We start from the raw sequence: 23,099 nt of genomic DNA, 5'->3' as shown, positions 1-23,099 counted from the left end.
GAGCTTGAGAGGTGAGAAGAAGAATGGCAGATGCCAAATGCAGATGCAGATGTGCAAAGCTTGTCGCATCGTACAAAAAAGACTTGAGGCTGTAAACGTGCTTTGGCTAAGTACAGCGATAAGGGTATGAATACTTATGCAATGTACTTATTTCAGTTTCTAAATTTTATTAAATTTGCAAAGTTGTCACAAATCTGTTTTGCGCTTTGTCATTATGGTGTAAGGAGTGTAAAGTGATGTGGAAAAAAAGTTATGTAAACCAGATTAACATAAGACTGCAACATAAAACGTGAAAAAATGAAGGGGTATGAATACTTATACAAGGTACTGTAGCTGTAAAAAAAAATACACAACAAACATTTGTTAGGTACTTCTTTTTATTCCCTTCCCATAAGAATAGCCACATTAATGAGGAATTCTCTTATTTTGCAATCAGGCCTCACACAGTAATGAGATGGATGAAAAGAGGTCAGTACAAATATCTCACGTTTAACAGCCAGTCGAGAACTGAGTTGCTCTAAATATAAAAAGTATTGTACTATTCATTCCTGACTTGTCAACATCATAACAAAAGGTAAAAAATATGCCCCCGGGAGTAAATACAATTGTGATATTGCACAATAGTTTTTAAAGTACAGTATGTACAGTTTCACATACAGTGGTCATGCTGCCGTTAAAACAAGTTGAATACACGAGCAGAATGCAATCATAATATGAGATACAGATGAGTAAATATAGTATATTGTTTACACTTTCACTTGTATATTTACTCATAAACAATAAAATGTCAAATCGAATTGCTGTGATCAAAAAATCTATATTTACATTTAATAAAAAGGCCTATACATGTGCCACATGAGAAGCAGTAGAACTGAGCTGTGTGCAGTAAATATTAAAAACTTTTTTTTTTTTTACAAGAAACCGCATGTCACCTTCACAAAACATAAATTCAATAAAGTATAATACTGTAAAAGGTAAATGAAAAGGGGTCATATTATGACAATTAAAATGATCAATGCTTTCCGTCTCCACTACAAGGAACATTCAAGTACGTCTTTTTTTCTTCACAGATCTTTGAAAATCCACGCTTCCTCTAATACACACATAGATGAGACACAACGAAAGGCTAGGTCATCTACAAAATATCCTCATAAAAATATATTCATATATTTCATTTATTGTGAATCTTAACCGACTAACCTTACAATAACATACAAAACAATGTTTACATTTTCAATGTAAATGAGGGGTGAAGAATTTTATATTAGAATATAAAAATGTGAAACATCTAGGCTCTTTTACATTCTCATGAATTCCTCATTATCCTCTAAAAAAGGTAAATTTGAAAATTAATGTTTAATAAAATTAACTTGTGGTTATAGTCTGAGATGTGATTGTGAACCTTCCAAACCTGTGAAATTACACATAAAACCTTCCAAAAATAATATTAATCTAAATTATAAAATGCATATCAATTTCTTGGAAAACCACATAAATAAATCAAATTTAGCTTGATATCTATATGAGAGAATTATAATAAACTATAATGATGTTCTAAAATTATTTGAACCAGCTTCTGAGAGAATGGGTAATTTGTATGTAAATGTTTTATTAGACATTTTATTAAAAAGTAAAAAAAAAAAAAGCTTTGATAATGTGCTGAAAGTAATTTGACAAAATAAACACTGCAATAAATTTTTCAAATGTTGTAGCATATGTATAAAATAAAACATTAGATTCTAAACACTCATAAATGTCAGATATACTTTCGTCTCAGACAAATATATCAAATAAATACAAACAGCCAGATGATTTATAGGGATTCTCTTTTTACCTATTCAACCAATGTGAATTCTACACAGACGGCTGGCTGAATCCTAAAGGCACCTTGAATTAAGTCATTAAATTGGGTGTCAGTGGTCCCACCTTCTTCATCTGCAATGACAATTTCGAAAGTTTAAAGCTAATGATACACGTTTGGGTTTTCATTTGCCAAATAGATGTCACTATGTCAATGCTTTACCACAGCCTGTATAAATGAATCACAGACAAAATGATCTCAAAATAACATCTTTATGCCATAATACATGCCTTCAGCAAAACAAATGCTTAAGACTGAGAGGTGTTTGGCAAGGAACAATAAACTGAAGGCTTCCACAAGAAATAAGTGAGCTGTGCAGAAGGCTACAAACAGTGTCAATTTGACAAAATTCTTGGTGCATGCCTTGTTTTTCTTCCCCTCGCTGATGATATACAATCTGGTGTCATCTTTAACATATCTCTGTTGTTTGTGCAGTGAATTAAATAAAAATATTCATATAGAGCATTTAACATTTATAGTTTGTCTAAAACATTTTCCACACAAGGACGTATTGTAAGATTAAGCAAAATAACACGTGAAAAAAATGATTAAACTTCCATAAAAGAGGATTTTGGCAAATAATTATATTTCTGTAAAAAAAGAACATGTGGTCAAATGATTTATTAACATGTGATCCAGAGATTACACACTTGAAAGACTTCTGCCAAAACACAATAGAAAGAGACAAGCCAGTCACTATATACAGGACAGTTTCTCAAACTGGTGATGAGCTTGATCCCAAAACATTAGTTCTGATACTCAAAAAAAGATTCTGAAAGAGTCTGTACACCCCCATTAGATGAACCATTCTTTCTTGCTTTCGTCGATGGTTTCTGTGAAATTGGGCTCGGTGCCGATAATGGCCGCGTCGGCTGATTCAGATGACTCTCCTCCCTTGGCCTCGTTGGTGTGGTAGGTGCCTTTATGGCGGAACATGTACCGGATCAGAAACACCAGAGTGCACAGGATAGTGAAGATCACCACTGCAATGATACCTGCGAGAAAAATACATTCACCACAGTTAAAGGAATAGTTTACAAGAAAAATTGGTTAGTTCACTCCAGTATTAAAATTTCCAGATAAAATTTCCTTCTTCAGTCGAAAAGAAATTAAGGTTTTTGAGGAAAACATTCCAGGATTTTTCTCCATATAGTGGACTTCAATGGGGATCAATTGGTTAAAGGTCCAAATTACAGTTTCAATGCAGCTTCAAACGGCTCTACACGATCCCAGCAGAGGAATAAGATTAAAAAAATGTACTCTTTATCCGCAAATGCTCGTCTTGCGCTATTCTACGATGAGCATCTATGCCACATTACGTAATCATGTTGGAAAGGTCACACGTCGTTAGTTCTTCAACTGTGTACTCTGGTTCAAAAAGGTTCGATATGGCGAAAAACTCTCACACCTTCAAAATCATCCGACGGTTTTTGACTTTCTCTGCACGTTCGCTTTGTAAACACTGGGTTGGTACTTGTACCTACGTCACATGTGACCTTTCCAATGTGACTATGTAATGTGTGAAGCTAGTGCAAGATGAGCATTTGTGGTTAACCTGTTGAGCGGTGTGGGATTCTAATTTCTGTGCCTCTGGTAGTACGGTCCCACATATGGGATTTAGAACGTTCGGTGACCGAACTAAATTCAAACTGCGCTTTCGCATGTTGGCTGGCACTGAGTCAGAGAGAGACTAGCTCTGCACTTGTGATATAATCACAACTATGCAGTGTTTTTAACCACATAATGCTAATTTTAGGTTTCAGACATTTAAATACACATAAGTACTAGTAAAACAATACATTTAGAGTTTGTAAAATACACACAGATGTCTATGGAAGCAAATAACAATCCATTCAAATATAATTTGCAGATGTGTTTTATTCATATCACATACACATAGTGTAAGTAACTAAAAAGTTCACTCTATTCCTCTTCCAGTCCACCAGCCAGTCCAGCTGACAGGACTCTCTGACTCAAAACATGGCGGCGCCCATCTCACGTAATAGATCACAATCCAGATCATTTATAAAAGGCTTGAAATGACAAAACACACTAATTTACACATATTTGTGAATCAGAATATCAGGTGAGCAAGTGTGTGAATATTTTGAATAAAAAGGAAAAACAAAATAAAAACGATCCATCTGTCATACAGTGTGGCTGCGGTGTGGAAACAATAAGGGCAAACATTCTAAAATAACGGTCGCCTAAAAAAAAACTCACTCTGGGGGGTCAGCTGGAATACTTTAAACTCACCAGGGTTAAAAAGTATATAAATTAAATATATTTTTTAGAAAATGACCAATCGTTTTGCTAGATAAGACTCTTTGGACTAGTTTTACTAACAGCTTGCGCCAGCGCGAACCGTCTTTTGGCGTTAAAATCGTACAGTCAGGTTTTACTAAAGATGCGCAGTGAAGAATTATTGCTGAAAAGGCGTGGACACAGTTATTTTTGCGCCTGACCTTATTGAATATGCATTTGTAGGAGTTTCCCTTTCAGATGCAAATTTTATGGGAGGAGAGTATTTAAATGAATTACGCAACCCGTTTTACTATCGTTTGCGCTTGTGAAATTACTAGCAGTTGCGCCATTATTTAACACCCAAAAAGCATGTTTTAAACTATTTTGCGCTTGAAATGGCTGCAATTATTATTGCAAGGAGGGCTTATGGTAGAAGGGAGAGGATTTGTTCCACATGTATTTTTTTGGAATGCCAGAAGAACACATTATTTGAACATCTTTTGCCAAGCCTTGTCATTTTTAATTTGCTTCAGGAAATAAAAGTCAACATGGAACCCTCAACTATGAGTCAAGCAATACCAGATCTATCAAACCTTCTAACAAACTTTCATTTTTTGACCAGCGGTTCTTTTCAATGTACTGAGGGTTCTTTATTTTTATTAGCAACTACGCTAATTTGTGCTGTGCTTGGTATATTGCATTGGTCGATACATAAATGAGATGTCTCCATGTTCTTTAATTTGCACATTGTTAGTAATTCACCGCAGAAATTTCCACCCCCATTGACGCTGTTTTGAAATTGTGCTCTTGCGCTAATTTGCCCTGTTTAGTAAAACTGGCCCTTATTCCCTGACTGGGATCATGTAGAGCCCTTTGAAGATGCATTGAAACTGCAATATGGACCTGCAATCTGCTGGTCCCCACTGAAGTCCACTTTAAGAAAGAAAAATCCTGGAATGTTTTTGACTGAAGAAAGAAAGACATTAACATCTTGAATGACATTCAGTTAGTAAATCATCAGTGAACTAATCCTTTAAAGTCATCCAAGATGTACACTGTAAAAAATAAAAAACACAATTTGTTGAGTCAGCTTAAAATAATTTGTTACACGGCTGCCTTAAAATTTTATGTTCAGTCAACTAAAATAAGTTTATTCAACTTGAAATGTTAAGTTGTACTAAGTAACAACTTAGATATTTGTGTTTGCTAAACTTAACAGATGGGTAAGTAACCCAGCTGCCTTAAAATTTTAAGTTGATTCAACTCAAATATCTAAGTTGTCACTTAGTATAATTTAACATTTCAAGTTGAATAAACTTTTTTTTCTTGAGTTGACTGAACTTAAAATTTTAAGGCAGCCAGGTTACAAATTATTTTAAGTTGACTCAACAAATTGTTTTTTACAGTATAGATGAGTTTCTTTCTTCATTGGAAGAGATTTTAAAAAAAGCATTATATCACTTGGTCACCAATTGATCCTCTGTAGTAAATGGGTGCCGTCAGAAAAGACTCCAAACAGCTGATAAAAACATCACAATAATCCACAAGTAATCTTGTGAAGAGAAAATATGTGTGTTTGTTAATTAATGGACTGCAGTTTTTCTTGTGGATTATTGTGATGTTTTTATTAGCTATTCAGACTCTCATTCTGACGGCACCCATTCACTGCAGAGGATCCATTGGTAAGCAAGTGATACAGTGATACATTTCTCCAGTTGTGCTCTGATGAAGAAACAAACTTGATCTTGGAAGGCCTAAGGCTTTTCCATTTTGGATGAAATATTCCTTTAAAATAATAGACCATTTAAAAGAAGTAGCTGTTTATCTGAATTAGATAAGAATATGTTTCCATCTCACCTCCTATAATAGCTGAATTCCTATTAACTCCATCCGGTATCACTCTTTCCTCATTGAAGGGGAAATCAGCACCTATAAATGACCATATTAATCATAATAATTATCAGATACAATCGTTATCATTTTAAATTTTAGTTACAATAATTTAGTCAATATTCATATCAAGATTTTCACATTTATTTTTCTAACGTCTGTAGTTTTCATGGATTTTCAATGTAAAATAAAAAAAACATTTTGGAATATGTTTTACAAAAAATACTATTTCAGTCTTTTACTTTAAAATTTTGTTTTAAACTTCTGAAATTTACTAGCAATTTCTAAGTGAAAATTGTTTCTACACAATTTTTTTCCAGTTGGTTTTTATAGTTTCAGTTAACTATAATAACCCTAATAGACTGAAAATGAAGAAATATGAAAACATGTCCAGTTCTGATACGAAAATGAATCAAGTTCTCTATGTCAAAGATTCTTTTTTAAGCATGTTTGTCAAATACACAAAATATAATGGTTTAACTTGATGCACTGATGCACTTATAAGCTGTGCGAAGCCTTCGGCCTTTACAAAAACCATTTTGTTCACTAACTGGCCATTGACCTTTTTACAAAATAGCAGGACACAATATCAGCAAGCCTGTTTATTTGTGGCGACTGGTCTAAATCGAATCTAAAATGTGCTGCTGCTGTATTGAACTTTCGTTCAGTATGTGTTTCATGTTTAAATCAATCTGAAAGCAATACAATAACTGTGGCAGTTAAGACGCACATTTAGGTGGGTTTCTATAACAAGGTTTACAGCAGACAGATCTCATCAGTCAGGTCTAAGCTTCACTCTGGAGGTGCTGCAATCAATAAACTAGCATTGGAAATGAAATGTCTTTTACACCACTCCTGGGAAATAATGCAGGAGTGAGATTTCAGTGCATTTCTGAGACCTCTTTTGTTATTATTTGGGTTGTTTAAATGCGCTTACCTGCATCTAGGTGCCACGGGTCGGTTGCAGCAGACATGGGTGGGATCGTGAGGGGCGAAGCTCCGCAGTTGGATTCCACCAGTTTACCCTGGTGAGAGACGGGCGCAGAAACGCGGGACCTGAGAGCGGCTTTCAGAGGAGCAATGCTGTTAAACTGCACTCTGGACAGGCAACCCACAAACCCGGGTGTGTTGTATTTTTCAATAATCACTGGATCAATGTACCCAGTTTCTGCAAGAGATACAGATAGGAGTCTAAAGTTAGACTAAGAGCAAGAGAATAACCAAAATCGAAATGTTTGAAATGTCAGACAGCCTGAAATACAAGATAACTGCAGAAAACTGATCCAAGTCTTGTTCCGGGAAATGTGCTCCATTTCGCTGCAATAAAAGGATAAGATCAATGCAAGTTCATGTATTATGTACATACATCAGATCTGCATTACAAAAATAAAACCTTGAGGGAACAACTGTATCTGAACAAAAAATGTATCGTTTACACTCAAACTGCAAACAAACTGATAATAATGGCTCTCTGCATGTATGCCATTCCAATTCAATGGTTTGTAGATTTTAGATGCAAATAATTAGTTTGTTGCTATACTGAATATTTAATAGTTCACTTAAAGTAAAAATTATTTACTCACTGTCATTTGTCCAAACTTAAATGATTTGGATTCTTTTGGATCTTTTTAATATTATTCGATCTAGTGTAAAAAAATTGCCAGAATGATTTGTTTAAGAATTGTAAACCCATTCATTTGGTCGCAGAAGTTTATTATTTGTGATTAATTAGTGAATAATGACTTACATTTGGTTTGATCCAGTGTTTTTTTTTCAACAAAAAATAAACCTAAAAAATATTTGACTTAACTGAAATAAATCTGAAATAATAATAAACTGAGCACACACACACTTATACATATCATGAAGCGCCAAACAAGAATTATATAAAATCTGAATATTTAAATGTAATTTGTGAATATATGGCTGTAATTCTGAATATATAGTTATAAGTCTGAATATATAAATGTAAATCAGAATACATAGTTATAATTCTGAATATATAAGTAAATCAGAATATATATTTAGAAATTTATATATATGTATATATATACACATACACACACACTTATACATATTATGAAGCGCTAAACGGGAATTAATAATATAAAATCTAAATATATAAATGTGAAGTGTGAATATATAGCTACAATATATATAGTCATAAGTCTGAATATATATATGTAAATCAGAATACAAAGTTATAATTCTGAATATATAATTTAATTTAGAATATATCAGTGTTTGCCCTACCATTTATATTAGGGGGCGCCCCGTCTCATTTGAGAGAACTCGTTCTAGTCTTGTATTACTTTTGTACAGTATAATGTAAGTGTTTATATATTCCTATTTCTGCCAAAATTAAATAAAACAGTGAAATGAAAAAATACATATTACAACAAGAACTGTAGAAAAAATAGTAGAATTATTAAAACGTTTTTTTTAACTCTGTAGTCGCACATTTTTTCTTCCATATATTAATTTTAACAGTAAACCTCTGTTTGCATGCCAAAAAATAAAAGGGTAATAATATATAATATAAATAAATGTTTAATGCCTTCATTTGATTATCAGAACAATTAAAACACACAAGAATGTTTGAAAAAAAAAAGAAAAGAAAAAGATTGTAGGGCCCTATTATTCAAAATGTTGAAACTGAGAATTTATTTACTTTTTTACTTAATGTTTTCGTTATTACACAGAGAGTACTGAATAAAAGTACCATTGGGTACCGGTTACCCAGTGATGTAAACCTAGGGGAAAACTGTATATATTTAGAAATTTGAATATATAAATGTAAACCTGAATATATATTTATAAGTCTGAATATATAAATGCAAATTGTAACACTCACACACACACACACACACACACACACACGTTGTGTTTCCATGTTATATGGGGACATTCCATATGCACAATGGTTTTTATACTGTACAAACCTTATTTTCTGTCGCCCTTCACCTACCTTATACCTAAACCTAGCCCTCACAGGAGACTGTCCACATTTTTACTTTCTCATAAAAACTCATTCTGCATGATTTATAAGCCTGATTCCTCATGGGGACCTAAAAATGTCCCCACAAGGTCAAAATTTACTGGTATTACTATCCTTGTGGGGACATTTGGTCCCCATAATGTAATAAATACCAGGTAAACACACACACACACACACACACTCACACACACACACACACACACTTATACATATTATGAAGCGCCAAACAGAAATTAATTATATAAAATCTGAATATATAAATGTAAAATGTGAATATATAGTTATAATTCTGACTATATAGTTATAAGTTATAAATGTAAACAAAAATATAGAATATATAGTTAGAATTTTGAATATATAGAAGTAAATTAGAATATGCAATATGCAATATATATTATATATACATATAAACTGAAATAATATAATCTTATTTTAAATAAAATAAAGCTAATTAGAATGATTAAAAAATGAGAAAAGCAAATTAAAAATGTGAAAAATAAAAAAACCCCTGAAATGTAAACTAAAATGAAAATAAACTTAATATATAAAACCTAATAAAAAATACAAACTAATTCAACATTTAACAAAAAAATATAGAAGCACGTAAATAATACTAAAATATCACTGATTTGTTTCCCACGTAAGGCTCTCTTATGACTTCAGAGGGCTTAAGTTAAGTCTTAAGTAATGCTTTCATGATATTTTAATTATGCTTTGTGTCATTTTTGTGACCAGAACATTTTCCAAAATATCTTCTTTTATGCTCTACAGAAGAAAGTATGTCATTCGGATTAGGAATGTCATGAAGATGAGTAAACAACGATAGAATTTAATTTTGGGGGAGAACTATCCATATAAGCATTGCTTGCTGCTCAACAGTCCAAACTGATCTTTATACTCTGATATTTAAATCCAAACGGCAAAGTAATCCTGACAAAAGACTAAACCCCAGTCCTCAGGCATTTTCATAAAACACTTTCTATTACTCTTTTCTCTCCCCCCTCTTTCTTGTCTTCAGGCACACTAACATATCCTGGTACCTTCAAAGTGCAGCACCACTGAACACAGACAAAAGAGTCTGTCTAAATGCAGCACATTACAGACGAAACCTCTTCAAACCTGTGTTTGTGAAGCTTCTTCAAAGCAGCTGCGGTGTGCATCCAAATTCAGCATTCTCTCACCACAGCCAGGGGTAAAGTACACACTGTCTCAACGGTAAAAGAACGCACAAGAAAAACACACGATGAGAACAATGGATATAAAAACAAAGAAAACTGTCTGTGTTGTGCATCAAGAACACCTTATAGGGATGAAGATTTTTTTTGATTCAGAGTATCACAGTAAAACAGCTTTTATAGCTTTATGCGAGAGATGACAGTATATCAGAGTTTCAAGGTTATGCGGCATTCAGATGTAAATTAAGAATGCCTTTTAAATTGCAATTCAACTGAAACTTAGTTGCACCAGTAAACAAGATGCACAATGAAATGCCATTTATGTGTTTATACACTCTAAAAAAATGCTGGGTTAAAAACACCAGCGCTAGGTGAAATATGAAGAAACCCAGCGATTAGGTTGTTTTGGGTTAAATGTTTAACTCAACCTTCTGGGTAGTTTTATTTAACTTAAAAATTAAAATGAAGCCAAAATAGGTTGGAAATTAACATTTATTAATATGCTCCATAAATGAACATTTATTAATAAGTTGAATAAATAACAATTAAATAATAAACTTTCTTTCTTTCTTTCTTTTTTTTTAAACAGCTTACTAATAAATGTTCACCTTTTGATTACTGCTGATGCCTCTAGTGATTATGTATCTGGTTTTCATTTTGGGTTCATTTTAAGCCAGACATATAGTCATTTTTAAATAATAGTTGAGTTACATAAAAATATTATATACAAATACATACTGCATTTTTCAGGAGTCTATTTTTTTTTATAAAAAAAAAAAAATCAAACAACAGCATTTTATTGGATATCTTTTGAAGCAATATAAATTTATTTACTGACAATTTAAATTCAATCCATCCTTGTTAAAAGAAAACAAATCTTTCCATAAACTTACTGATAATATTGAAAATTTAAAATAGGTAACAATTTAGTATAGGAACTAACTAGTTACTTGTTAACATGTATATTACTAGCTTATTGACTGTTTACTAGTACTTATAAAGCACATATTCTAGTGCTTATAATACATGACATAACATTACACATCCTTAATACACATTATGAAGTCCCCAAAAAATAAAACCTCAGATGAACAACAACACATGACAAATTGCACCGTGTCATTATTTACTGAACAAAAATAAAGCCAAAATGGAAAAGCCATGTGTGACAAATTTAGGACGCCCTTACTGTTAACATATTTGGAATTGAGAGGGTAAATAACAGTCAAGCACTGCTAATCAAATACCTTTGATTAACTGATCATCAGCAAGTCTGAGCCCCTCTGTAAAAGCATAAGCTTTGGCAGATTGCTGGTCTGGAGCCTTCAGGTGTGTGTTAACACAATGCCAAGGAGGTAAGACATCAGCAATCATCTTAGAGAAGCAATTGTTGCTGCCATCAATCTGAGAAGAGTAATACGGCCATTTCCAAACAATTTGAAGTTTATTCACAAGTGGAAGACATTTAAAACAGACACCTCTCCTTCCAGTGGACGTCCCAGAAAATTCACCCCAAGATCAGACCGTGTAAAGCTCAGAGAAATGGCAGACAACCCAAGAACTACACCTCAGACTCTACAGGCCTCAGTTAACATGTTAAATGATAAAGTTCATGACAATACCATTAGAAAAATATGAGACAAAAATAGCATGTTTGGAAGGCTTGGCAGAAGAAAGCCTCTTCTATCTAAAAAAAACACTGCAGCACAGTTTAGGTCTGTTTAGGACAGTTTAGAACAAAACACACGTCTTCTAGAATAATGTCCTTTGAACAGACGAGACCAAAGTGGAGATGTTTGGCCATAATGCACAGCACCAAGGTGAAAACCTAAAGAGCATATCAGCACAAACACCTCATACCAAAAGACAAGCATGCTGGAGGAGGGCTGATAATTTTGGGCTTGTTTTGTAGCCACAGGACCTGGGCACCTCACAGTCATTGAGCTGGCCATGAACTCCTCTGTATATCAAAGCACTCCAGAGTCAAATGCGAGGGCATCTGTCCGACATCTAAAGTTGGGCCAAAATTGGGTCATGCAACAGGACAATAATCCCAAGCACACCAGCAAATCTACAACAGAATGGCTGAAAAGAAAAGAATCAAGGTGTTGCAATAGCCCAGTCAAAGTCCAGAGCTCATCCTGACTTAACTAAATGTTGTGGTGAGAGCTGTGCATAAGCAAATGCCCACAAACCTCAATAAACTGGAGCAATGTTGAAAAGAAGAGCGGTCCAAATTCCTCCAGAACGATGTGAGAGACTGATAAAGTCACACAGAAAATGAATGCTTCAAGTTATTGCTGCTTAAAGTGAATCTACAGGCAACATAGGGTGTCCTAACTTCGTCACACGTGGCCTTTCCCTCTTGGCTGTATTTTTCTTAAATAAATAATGACACTGTGTGATATGTCATGTGATGATGTTTACCTGAGGATTTATTTTCCAAATTTTAAGACCTGCCAAAGACCAGATAATTTTTTATGTCCTGATACAGAAAACCATGAAATTCAATACGGTGTCCTAACTTTTTCACATGACTGGAATGATATAAAATCTGAATATATAAATGTAAATTGTGAATATATAGTTATAATTCTAACTAGTTATATAGTCAGCATAACTATATATAGTTATATACAATATATATATATATATATATATATATTTATAGTATACAGTATATACATATACAGTATATATATAAGCTGTTATTTTAAACAAAAGTTATTAAAATAAGTACTGAAATTACTATTTTTTTTAAAATTTGAAATGAATATACATTAAAGCTACAGCCAATTAGAATTATAAAAAAATGAGAAAAGCAAGTAAAAAATGTGAAAATGTAAAAAAAAACCTGAAATGTGATTCTTAATCCTACCCAATACCTAAAATTATCAACTACTTTACTACTATTAATTACTAATAAGCAGTGACTATTAATAAGCAGTAATTAGCAGTTTATTGAGGCAAAAGTCCTAGTTAATAGTCAGTTAATAGCGAGGCCCTCAAAATAAAGTGTGACCTTAAAACAGTATAATTTTTATTGTAACATGTTGCAGGATACAATGTGTTGCACTAAAGAAAGTCTACAGACATTTGCTACATCCAGAAATAAAACTAAAACTAAAAAAATATTCCACATACCAGGTCTCACTGGGGTAATTCCACGCCCACCCCACCCCCCATTTATCAAAAAAACGGCCTTCCCACACAACTAAAGTGAACCTCGCAGCACAATGCTCAGCAGAAAGCGAAGAAATTTGATAACATCCTCATGAATACTAGTCTCCATCTCAGATTCTTGCAGGCACAACCAGAACACTTGTTCATTTTCAGCAAGACGCCTATGAATACCAATACACAAAATCTGATCTGCTTGAATTTCAGCGATCTGGTTTTCAATGTGAAGCGAGCGGGGTAATGAGAAACAACAGAGCTGTAAAGATGTTACATCTCTGAGGTGAATGATCTCATTAAATTCTTTATTGCTTTTGCTTTAAATGACTAGAATATGAAATTAGAAGAGAGTAATTTGAATCTTTCTCATTACTCGTATGAAAAATGACATCAAAGCATAGCAAATTAAGCGATTATCATTCTTGTCACATTCAGATCCAAAACGCAAATATTTTCAGAGATTTAAAAGAACATAGCTACTGCAGAGCACCTGACTGGAAACCGCCTAAAATCTCTGACTATTCAGGTTCATGTTTGTTGTATGAAATATAGCACGTTGTGCTGTGTATTGGTTCCTCAGAGGTGTGAAACGTGGCTGGAATATTTATGAGAATTGACTGATTGTTGCTGCTGCAAATTCAGCTCTGGAGATTTCTCTCACGCTCTCCATGATGCTCTGATTATTAGAGACGTGCTGCAGTATTTGCACTTACATTACCTCTTGTTTTGTGCAAACTGGACTTCCATTACATGGTTTTTACCCCCTTAATGAAAGTATTTTATACTGCAAGCAGATCAGGGCTTTTCTCCAGCCGACATTAAGAGGGTGGAGGGAGCACTGCAGTTTCTTTGTTTCTCAACGCCGCAAACTTTACCTCAAGTCATAGTTATGGGAACAAACAAACATTGATTTTTCACAATTTCGGGCTTAAAGTTCATCATGGCCTGGTTTTTATAAACACACAAATTCTGTTGTTTATCTTCCTGTCACTGACTGATAAATAAAAGCAGACGATTACAGCTGGCTGGTTGTGTCCTGTTGATCTTGGAGGGCATATGGTGCTTTTAGTGTGATGCAGAGCAATAAGATCCAGGCTAATTAGATTCAAGGTCAAGATCTGGCTGATATGAAGAAAGGGTGGATGGTGTGACCTGAAAGTGGCGGCGTCTCCCCACACCCAGCACCACCATACCTCATTATTTCACTGTGCTTGTGTGCAGTGAATGATAAAATAAGGCTGGAACAAAGGCAACCACCGCTTAAATTTTTATGATGTCAAAATACATTCATATATGTTAAATGTATGTTCTAAACAGTGAAGCTAAGTGAAGCTTCTTTAAATATATATAGTTTCAACCTTTCTTGAATTTAAATACATATACATATAAATTTATTTTTTTAAAGATATAATATTATATTTTTAAAATGACCAACAAACATTCAAAAATATATTTTGAAACATATTTTAGCAAATATATTTTTTGGTGTTTTTTTTTTTTTTTGCTGAATGGGTGTATGCAATCAAGACAAACACAAACCAGATGCACAATTTATCATTTTTATGAACTGTAATTTCTATAAACTCTTCATAAATTCCACAACAATGATTATATTATTTTTTATATTTATAATTTTTATACAAAAACATTTTTATATATATATATATATATATATATATATATAATTAATATTTATAAATGTATAATTTTAAAATGGACAAAAGTATTGTGGTAGAACCTCTATTTAAGAAAATATATTGAATTTTTTTTTTTTTTTTTTTGGCGAGTATGTGCTATTTTTTGTAAAATTTTAAATATATTTAGAAATATGTTCTAAAAAAAATTATATGTATATATAGCTGAATCGCTATATGCAAAGACAAACACAAGCAAGATGCATAATAAAGTGTCATTTTTATGAATTCATATGTTTCGTATTTGTATGAATATTCCACATTATAACAATGAATGTCTGTGTGTGTATATATATATTTGGAATTTTTTTACAAATTTGAAATATATATATATATATATATATTTTTATTTTTTTTTTTTTTTTTTTTGGCTGAATGAGTACATGCAATCAAGACAAATGCAAACAAGAATGCACAATTAAGTGTCATTTTTTGTTTAATTTAGTTAAGTTCAGTTTATTATTAAGTTAATATATTTTTAAACATATTTCAGCAAATATACTTTTCAATGTTTTTTTTTTTTTTTGGCCAAATATATATTTTTAAATATATTTTAAATTTTACCCAACAACAGGGAAAAAAATATATATTTGCTGAAATATGTTTAAAAATATATCTACTTAATAATAAACTGGAATGCATTTGTAGCATAAAACCTGCTACATCTTAAATACGTAATGTAATCTAAAAAATATAATCTCCATAACCAACTTGTACTGCAATGCACCCCCACCTGTAGCCACTTTCTGTAAACTCTTCTTCCTGTTTTATAACCCAATTCGGTTTAACAAACAGACACAAGATACACACTTGTTCATGCTGTAAAGCTCAACAGAAACAACTGATACTGTATTCTACAAGCTATATTCCTCATTGCAGTAAACACAATACAGCATATCACTTTAAAACCATTTCACGCTGAGAACTGATATGTAGAATTATGCAGTGCAAGTAAAACTGCTATTTGAATACCCATAAAATTATTTTAACAGCTCTTTTGTCTTTGAGCTGCTGAAAAACGCTATGAATTATTCAGAGACATTAAAGTAAACACTGCTATCCTGGTAGGGGCCATTATTGCGGGGGAGAGACAGGGAAAGAGGGGGCAAATGAGGGATTGAAGACTGTCTTTTGATGGATGGGTTGGGAGATGGAGAGAAAGGGTGTGATGAAAGGGTTGCCATGGTAACAAATGGAAGCTGATATAGCAGAGGAGTGTGAGAGAGAGGGAGGTGGGAGATGCTGGACCAAAAGAAAGCGATAATGTGAACTGCAATGACACACTGTCAACACGTATCATGATGGCCGAACATTTCATTACACCTCTGTTTTTATCGCACACTCAAAAATGTAATTTGTTCCAATTTCGCTGTACTGCTCAGAAAGGGAGAGACCAATCTTCAGATCTTTTTGCATGATGCACCATGTGCTAACAAACTAAGATGGAACAGCACCTGTCCAACGTCATCCGACAACAGGATCAGAGAGCAACCTCAGGAATATCAGCGACAAAGGCAGGTTCCTCAGGAAAAACAAAGCTATACTCACTAAATCAATTATGCAAATGTGCCCGCAACAATTAGTGCTGAACACAATTTGCACAAAGAAATTCCCTGTAGTACGCAGCAGACTACTACAATCTGCCACAATTTACTGGGACTGTACAGTGTTGTTCCACCCACTGCAGGCCGGGTACCTGAACTGACCCTTAACAATGTAAAACTGTCACTGTTATCAGGCGATAATAATGCGTAATACTGTTATTTGCATCAAGTATACAAGATGCAATTCATAATTTAAATACAAAAGAATCATGCCATAGTGGTGGCCTTGTGCTCAGAGGAGACCCAGGTTTGAATCTGAAAAAAAATAATTCTGCATTTATTTGCTAAAAAATAAATAAAAAAACAGTAATAATATTAATGCAGTTAGAAAACCCTGTGTTATATTTTATATTTTTAAAATGAAATTTATTCCTGTGATTGAAAAGCTGAATTTTTAAATATATATATGTATTAGTGCTGTCAAATCGATTAATCGTGATTAATCACATCCAAAATAAAAGGTCGTATTTAAATAATATATTTATGTGTACTGTGTATATTTATTATGTACATTAGTGCTGTCAAATCAATTAATCGCGATTAATCGCATCCAGAAGAAAAGTTTTGTTTACATAATATATGTGTGTGTTGTGTATACTTACATATACATTAGTGCTGTCGATTAATCCATTAGATTAATCCATTAGTGCAAATCGATTAATTGCAATTAATCACATCCAAAATAAAAGTTTGCTTACATAATATATGTGTGTACTGTGTATACTTACATATACATTAGTGCTGTCAAATCGATTAATCGTGATTAATCACATCCAAAATAAGTTTGTTTACATAATATGTGTACTGTGTGTGTGTGTGTGTGTGTGTGTGTGTGTGTGTATATATATATATATATATATATGCGTATATATATATATTAGTGCTGTCAGATCGATTAATCACAATCAGTGCATTCCAAAATAAAAGTTTGTTTACATAATATATGTGTGTGTATGCATATTTATATTTATATTAGTGCTGTCAAACCAATTAAGCGCATTCCAAAATAAAAGTTTATGTTTACATAATATATTTGTGTGTACTGTGTATATTTATAAGTACATTAGTGCTGTCAAATTGATTAATCATGATTAATCATTTCCAAAATAAAAGTTTGTTTACATAATATATGTGAGTTTATTGTGTACTTACATGTACGTTAGTGCTGTGAAATCGATGAATCCAAAATAAAAGTTTGTTTACATAATATATGTGTGTGTACTGTGTATAGTAATATGTATATTAGTGCTGTGAAATCGATTAATTGCATACAAAATAAAAGTTGGTGTTTACATAATATGTGTGTGTACTGTGTATCTATCTATCTATCTATCTATCTATCTATCTATCTATCTATCTATCTATCTATCTATCTATCTATCTATCTATCTATCTATCTATCTATCTATCTATCTATCTATCTATATGAGCTGCATGCACATAGAACCTCTAGGTTTGATTCTGGAAAAAATGCATATAAATGCTCACCAATGCTGCATTTATTTAATATATCTTTTAAAAAAATAATAAGATGCTGGTTTTTGTACTGAAAAGTACACATTTTTACACAAAAAATACACATGCATTGAATTAATTCACACCTCAGTATTTCTACTTATTCTTCCATCAGCCAACCTTGGAGGGGGCAAACACCACCTTACACTACCTGCACCACGCACACGTTCCAGCAATGCAGACACTCTGTCCAGCAAATCAATAATCAAACAATACTACAATGCATTCTGATTCTAATTCAATATTAGGAACAGGAACACATAAAAGACTATTGATCAGTGGAATATCCAAACACACTGAACACATGTACGGCATCCTTCACCCTGGAAACACAGTCACACATCCTCATTCAAACCCCTCAGTACTGCAGTACACAAAACAAACATTACCTGTCACATAAGCGTCTGTTATCAGCTCTATCTCACTTTCTTCCAAAATGACAGCCCTCTTCTCTGTCAGTGTATGCTCCTCTCCACGCTGCGGATGCCTGCGTGTGTGTACGAGAGAGTGTATGTATGTCTGCAGCTGGGGATGGGTGATCACAGACTGCAGCCCCTCTCCTGTTCCGCACTCATTGATATCCTGCTTCATCAACACCTGGAAACTGGATTCCACTGTCGTCTGGATCTGGAGCCTCCACTCCGCACTGGACGATGACTGCGCCCAGAGCCGTAATGATCACAGAATAGCCAATGACATCATCCATTTGTTCAACAAGGCTTTGATAGAGACCAGGCGGACTACAAGATGTCATTCAGAGGAGCTAAGTAAGTCTGTTCAGTCTAATGGAATATAATTTTGCTTTCATTATCACAAGATGACATCATGCGTTCTAATCCAAACAACTGTTCTGCTGTAGTCTTTTGTGTGGGAAACATAGTGAAAATAAAACTTATAAAATTATACTTAAAAAAAACCTATATTTTAAACAATATATATATATATATATATATATATATATATTAATATGTAAATAATGTATTTTTAAATACTATATATATTTAATAAATAATTTTAATATTAAAGATTTTGTCCAGTTGGACTGATATCCATTTTAAGAATCTCTATATGCATTTTCCATTTTTCTATACACTGCAAATTGCTCTAAATATTCCTCCTAAAATTATATATATATATATACAGTCTAAACTATTTTCTGTTTTTTTATACACTGAATATTGCTCTAAATTATTGCTCTCTCTCTCTCTCTCTCTCTCTATATATATATATTATTTTGTTTAATATATATATATATATATTTTTTTTTTTCAATTTTATTTGTATAATATAAAAATAAAAAATTATGTTATTATTCAACCTTTCATCAAACTACCCATATAAATGTACAATGTAAGTCTGTAAATGCATTTTTTAAACTAAAGAACAGTCTAAAATATTTTCCATTAAATATTCCTCCTAAAAATTATATACATTGTTATTATTCAACCTTTCATCAAACAAACCATACAAATTTCCAATGTAAGTCTCTAAATGCATTTTTATATATATATATATATATATATACATTTTTATTTGTATAATATAAAAATAAAAAAATTAAACTAATAAACAGTCTAAAATATTTTAGAATATTGCAATTATATATAATTTATATAATTATATAGATTTTTTCTACAATTTTATAATTTAAAAAAAAAAATTTTTTTAAATGCATTTTTTAAACTAAAGACCAGTCTAAACTATTTTCCATTTTTTATACACTGAATATTGCTCTAAATATTCCTCCTAAAAATTATATATATTATGTTATTATTCAACCTTTCATCAAACTAGACATACACATTTCCAATGTAAGAGTCTCTAAATGCATTTTTTAAACTAAAGAACAGTCTAAACTATTGTCTGTGGTAATCGACTGTGTGCGACAGATATACTCCATAGACATAAAGCAGAAAAATTCACAAAATATCGCTTGTGTCTGCATACTACACACTCAGCTGTATGTGATACATACAGTAAACATATGAGAGAGACTGAGTGAATAGTGTTTAGTCCTCAGGGAACATTATGAGGCTATCACTCATCTAAATGAAATCTTTTGTGCGCCTTTCTAATGTAAATTGGCCCCTCGAGGGCGTCGCCGGCTATAAATCTGTACATTATCCTCGTCTTAAATCGTCAGGCTTTGAGGGGGCTTCTCATAATTGGTACTTAATGACTGTGTCAAAACAGACTCACGGGAATCATTTGTTGTCATTGCAGTAATATTAGATTATAACCTGGGTTACACTTTAAAAGTAGAAGCATGAAGCTTTTGTTCTTGTTAATGCAAACACATTAAGTTAAAAATGTAATCTAAGCTGTTTTTTGTAGCCTAAGTTTTGTAGCCCACTGTTATATACAGTTACACCCCAACCGAAGCACATATGTACAGTATGATAAATCATCTGCCTATATGAATCATGGGTGCTGAAGATGTTCAGACTGATGCAAGGATGGCATACATCTCTTTACACACACCTGGACTGGACTGGTAATTTAATTAGGAATGAAATCTCCTGACTGAGCCTGTTTAATACTATGAAGGCTTTAGGGCAGAACACTGCAGAGGTGATATTCTGCTTTTGGTGATTTTAATCAACTGAAGAGACGGGAAGAGATGAGAAGAGCAGAAAAAAATAACTGGAAATGAAACGAAGCTCTAATTGAATGGAATTAGTTCTCTTTACAGTGTCTGAGTCACACTTGTTTAACAAAAAACATTTCTGACTATGTACCGATAATTACTATGAAAGCTTGTTTCTACCACGGGATAAAAAAATAAATAAAAAAGGACTTGCGATTTTTTGTTGCTAAAATTTAGATTTTTTTCATGCAATTCTGAGTTTAAATCTCACAAATCTGACTTTTTTCCTTGCAATTCTCCAAATATAAATTCAGAATTGTGAGATGTGAACATGCAATTTTGAGAAAAAAAAGATAAGAAATGATAAAAAGTCCCAATACTATTTATGTTTTTTTTATTTCATTCCGAGGGAAAAAAACACACACAAGATGTAAACTAAAAATTCAGAGAAAATGTCAGAATTGTGAGATATAAACTATAACAACCGAAAAACTGGGAAAATAGATCAGTAAGATTTTTAATGTTTTTAAAGAATTCTCTTATACTCATCAAGGCTGTATTTATTTGATCAAAAATACAGAAAAAAACTGTAATAATGTGAAATATTATTCCAGTTTAAAATAACGGTTTTCTATTTTATTATATTTTAAAATATCATTTATATCTGTAATGCAAAGCTGACTTTTCATCAGCCATTGCTCCAGTCTTCAGTGTCACATGATCCTTCAGAAATCATTCTAATATGCTGATTTATTACTTTTATTATCAATGTTGGAAACAATTGTGCTGCTTAATATTTTTTGGAACCTGTGATTCTTTTTTCAGGATTCTTTGATGAATAAAAAGTTAAAAAGAACAGCATTTATTTAAAATAGAAATCTTTTCTTACAATATAAGTCTTCATCACTTTTTATCACTTTAACACATTCTTGGTGAATAAAAGTATTAATTTCTTTCATAAAAGAAAGAAAAATTTACTGAGCACAAAATTTTAAATTGTAGTTTATATTGTTACAAAAGATTTCTTTTTTAAATAAATGTTGTTCTTTTTATTTATTAAAGTTCTTTTTATTCATTAAAGAATCCTGAAAAAAGTATCACAGGTTCCAACAAAATATTAAGCAGCACAACTGTTTTCAGAATTGATAATAATCAGCATATTAGAATGATTTCTGAAGGATCATGTGACTGGAGTAATGATGCTGAAAATTCAGCTTTGTATCACAGGAATAAATTACATTTCAAAAGATATTCACACAGAAACAGTTATTTTATATTGAAAAAATAATTCACAATATTACTGTTTTTTCACGAAATTTTAATCAAATATATGCAGCCTTGATGAGCATATCTATCTATCTATCTATCTATCTATCTATCTATCTATCTATCTATATATATATGTGTGTGGAAAATGGAAAATAATGGAAATGGAAAATATCTACATCTAGAATAAAGTTGTGTGGTTTATTTTAATTATGATATTCTACAAACAAATGCAAAAATTAAACAGAAAAAAAAAAACAAAACACCACAAGCACTGGGTTTCCCGTAGGGTCTGAATTACATAAATAGAATTTGGGGGAAAAAACAAAACAAAACAAAACAACAACAGATAAGTTGAATTTGTGCATGATTAAAATCATAAAAGGACACTTGGAAAAAATAAATATATCCTCCACAGGAAAAAAAAACAAACAAGTTTCATCTGAAGAGGCCTAAAGAAATTCAGTGTGTATCTGTTGCTGGGAAATGCAACCATAAAAATCATCTACACAAACAATGCTCTGAAACAACAAATAAACTGCTAGAGATCAAATCTTCTGACGCATTTGCATCCCTTTGAGGTGCCTGCAGATTTGCACAGAAAGCACTGAAAAACTGCCAGGAGATAAACAACATAAAAATGACAGAATCTCATTCTGTTGCATTAAGGAGACAGCCAGGCATGAAAGCGCATAACCTTCAGTGATGTCTGACAAAAGAACTTCAGAGATGTTTGGCTTCTTAAAAGATAAGCAGACGTCTACCTCCCACCCGCAATGCTCGCTTTGAAAATAACCTGCACAAACCTGCTGAATCACTGCAAAGTCATTTAACACGGTGCGACTGATTCAGACACCATTGGGTTTTAGTGATCATTAGGGATTTTAACCAACTCATCTATGTACAACAGCTAATTATAGCAAATAGGTAATTTATCTCCTTTGCGGGGAGTAAACCGGGATGGGATACGTGAGATGCAAAACATGCAAACTTGCTCAAATAAATGTATTATATTTGAGTCATTTCTTCCCTGTGGGGTTTCCTTTTTCTCCTTCAACCCTTTTCCCTTCATTATCGTGCAGCGGGAG

General features: G+C 32.5%; 1 protein-coding gene across 1 annotated transcript in view; it reads right to left on the bottom strand.

Annotated features, from left to right (window-relative positions):
* Nucleotides 1-2,059: 2,059 nt before the first annotated feature.
* cntnap2a (contactin associated protein 2a) overlaps nt 2,060-23,099 on the bottom strand; it is a 488,873-nt gene continuing 467,833 nt past the window's right edge. Inside the window, exons 22-24 of the mRNA XM_051098409.1 lie at nt 6,933-7,163; nt 5,963-6,034; nt 2,060-2,856 (exon numbers count right to left, since the gene is read on the bottom strand). Of these exons, the coding sequence (XP_050954366.1) occupies nt 2,657-2,856; nt 5,963-6,034; nt 6,933-7,163 (503 nt within the window). The 3' untranslated portion in view covers nt 2,060-2,656. The remainder of the gene's footprint in view (nt 2,857-5,962; nt 6,035-6,932; nt 7,164-23,099) is intronic.

Source organism: Labeo rohita, chromosome 24 (genome assembly GCF_022985175.1).
Source record: "Labeo rohita strain BAU-BD-2019 chromosome 24, IGBB_LRoh.1.0, whole genome shotgun sequence".
NCBI lineage: Eukaryota > Metazoa > Chordata > Actinopteri > Cypriniformes > Cyprinidae > Labeo > Labeo rohita.
The sequence above is the reverse complement of the archived record's forward strand: the minus strand, read 5'-3'. Positions and strand labels throughout refer to the sequence as shown.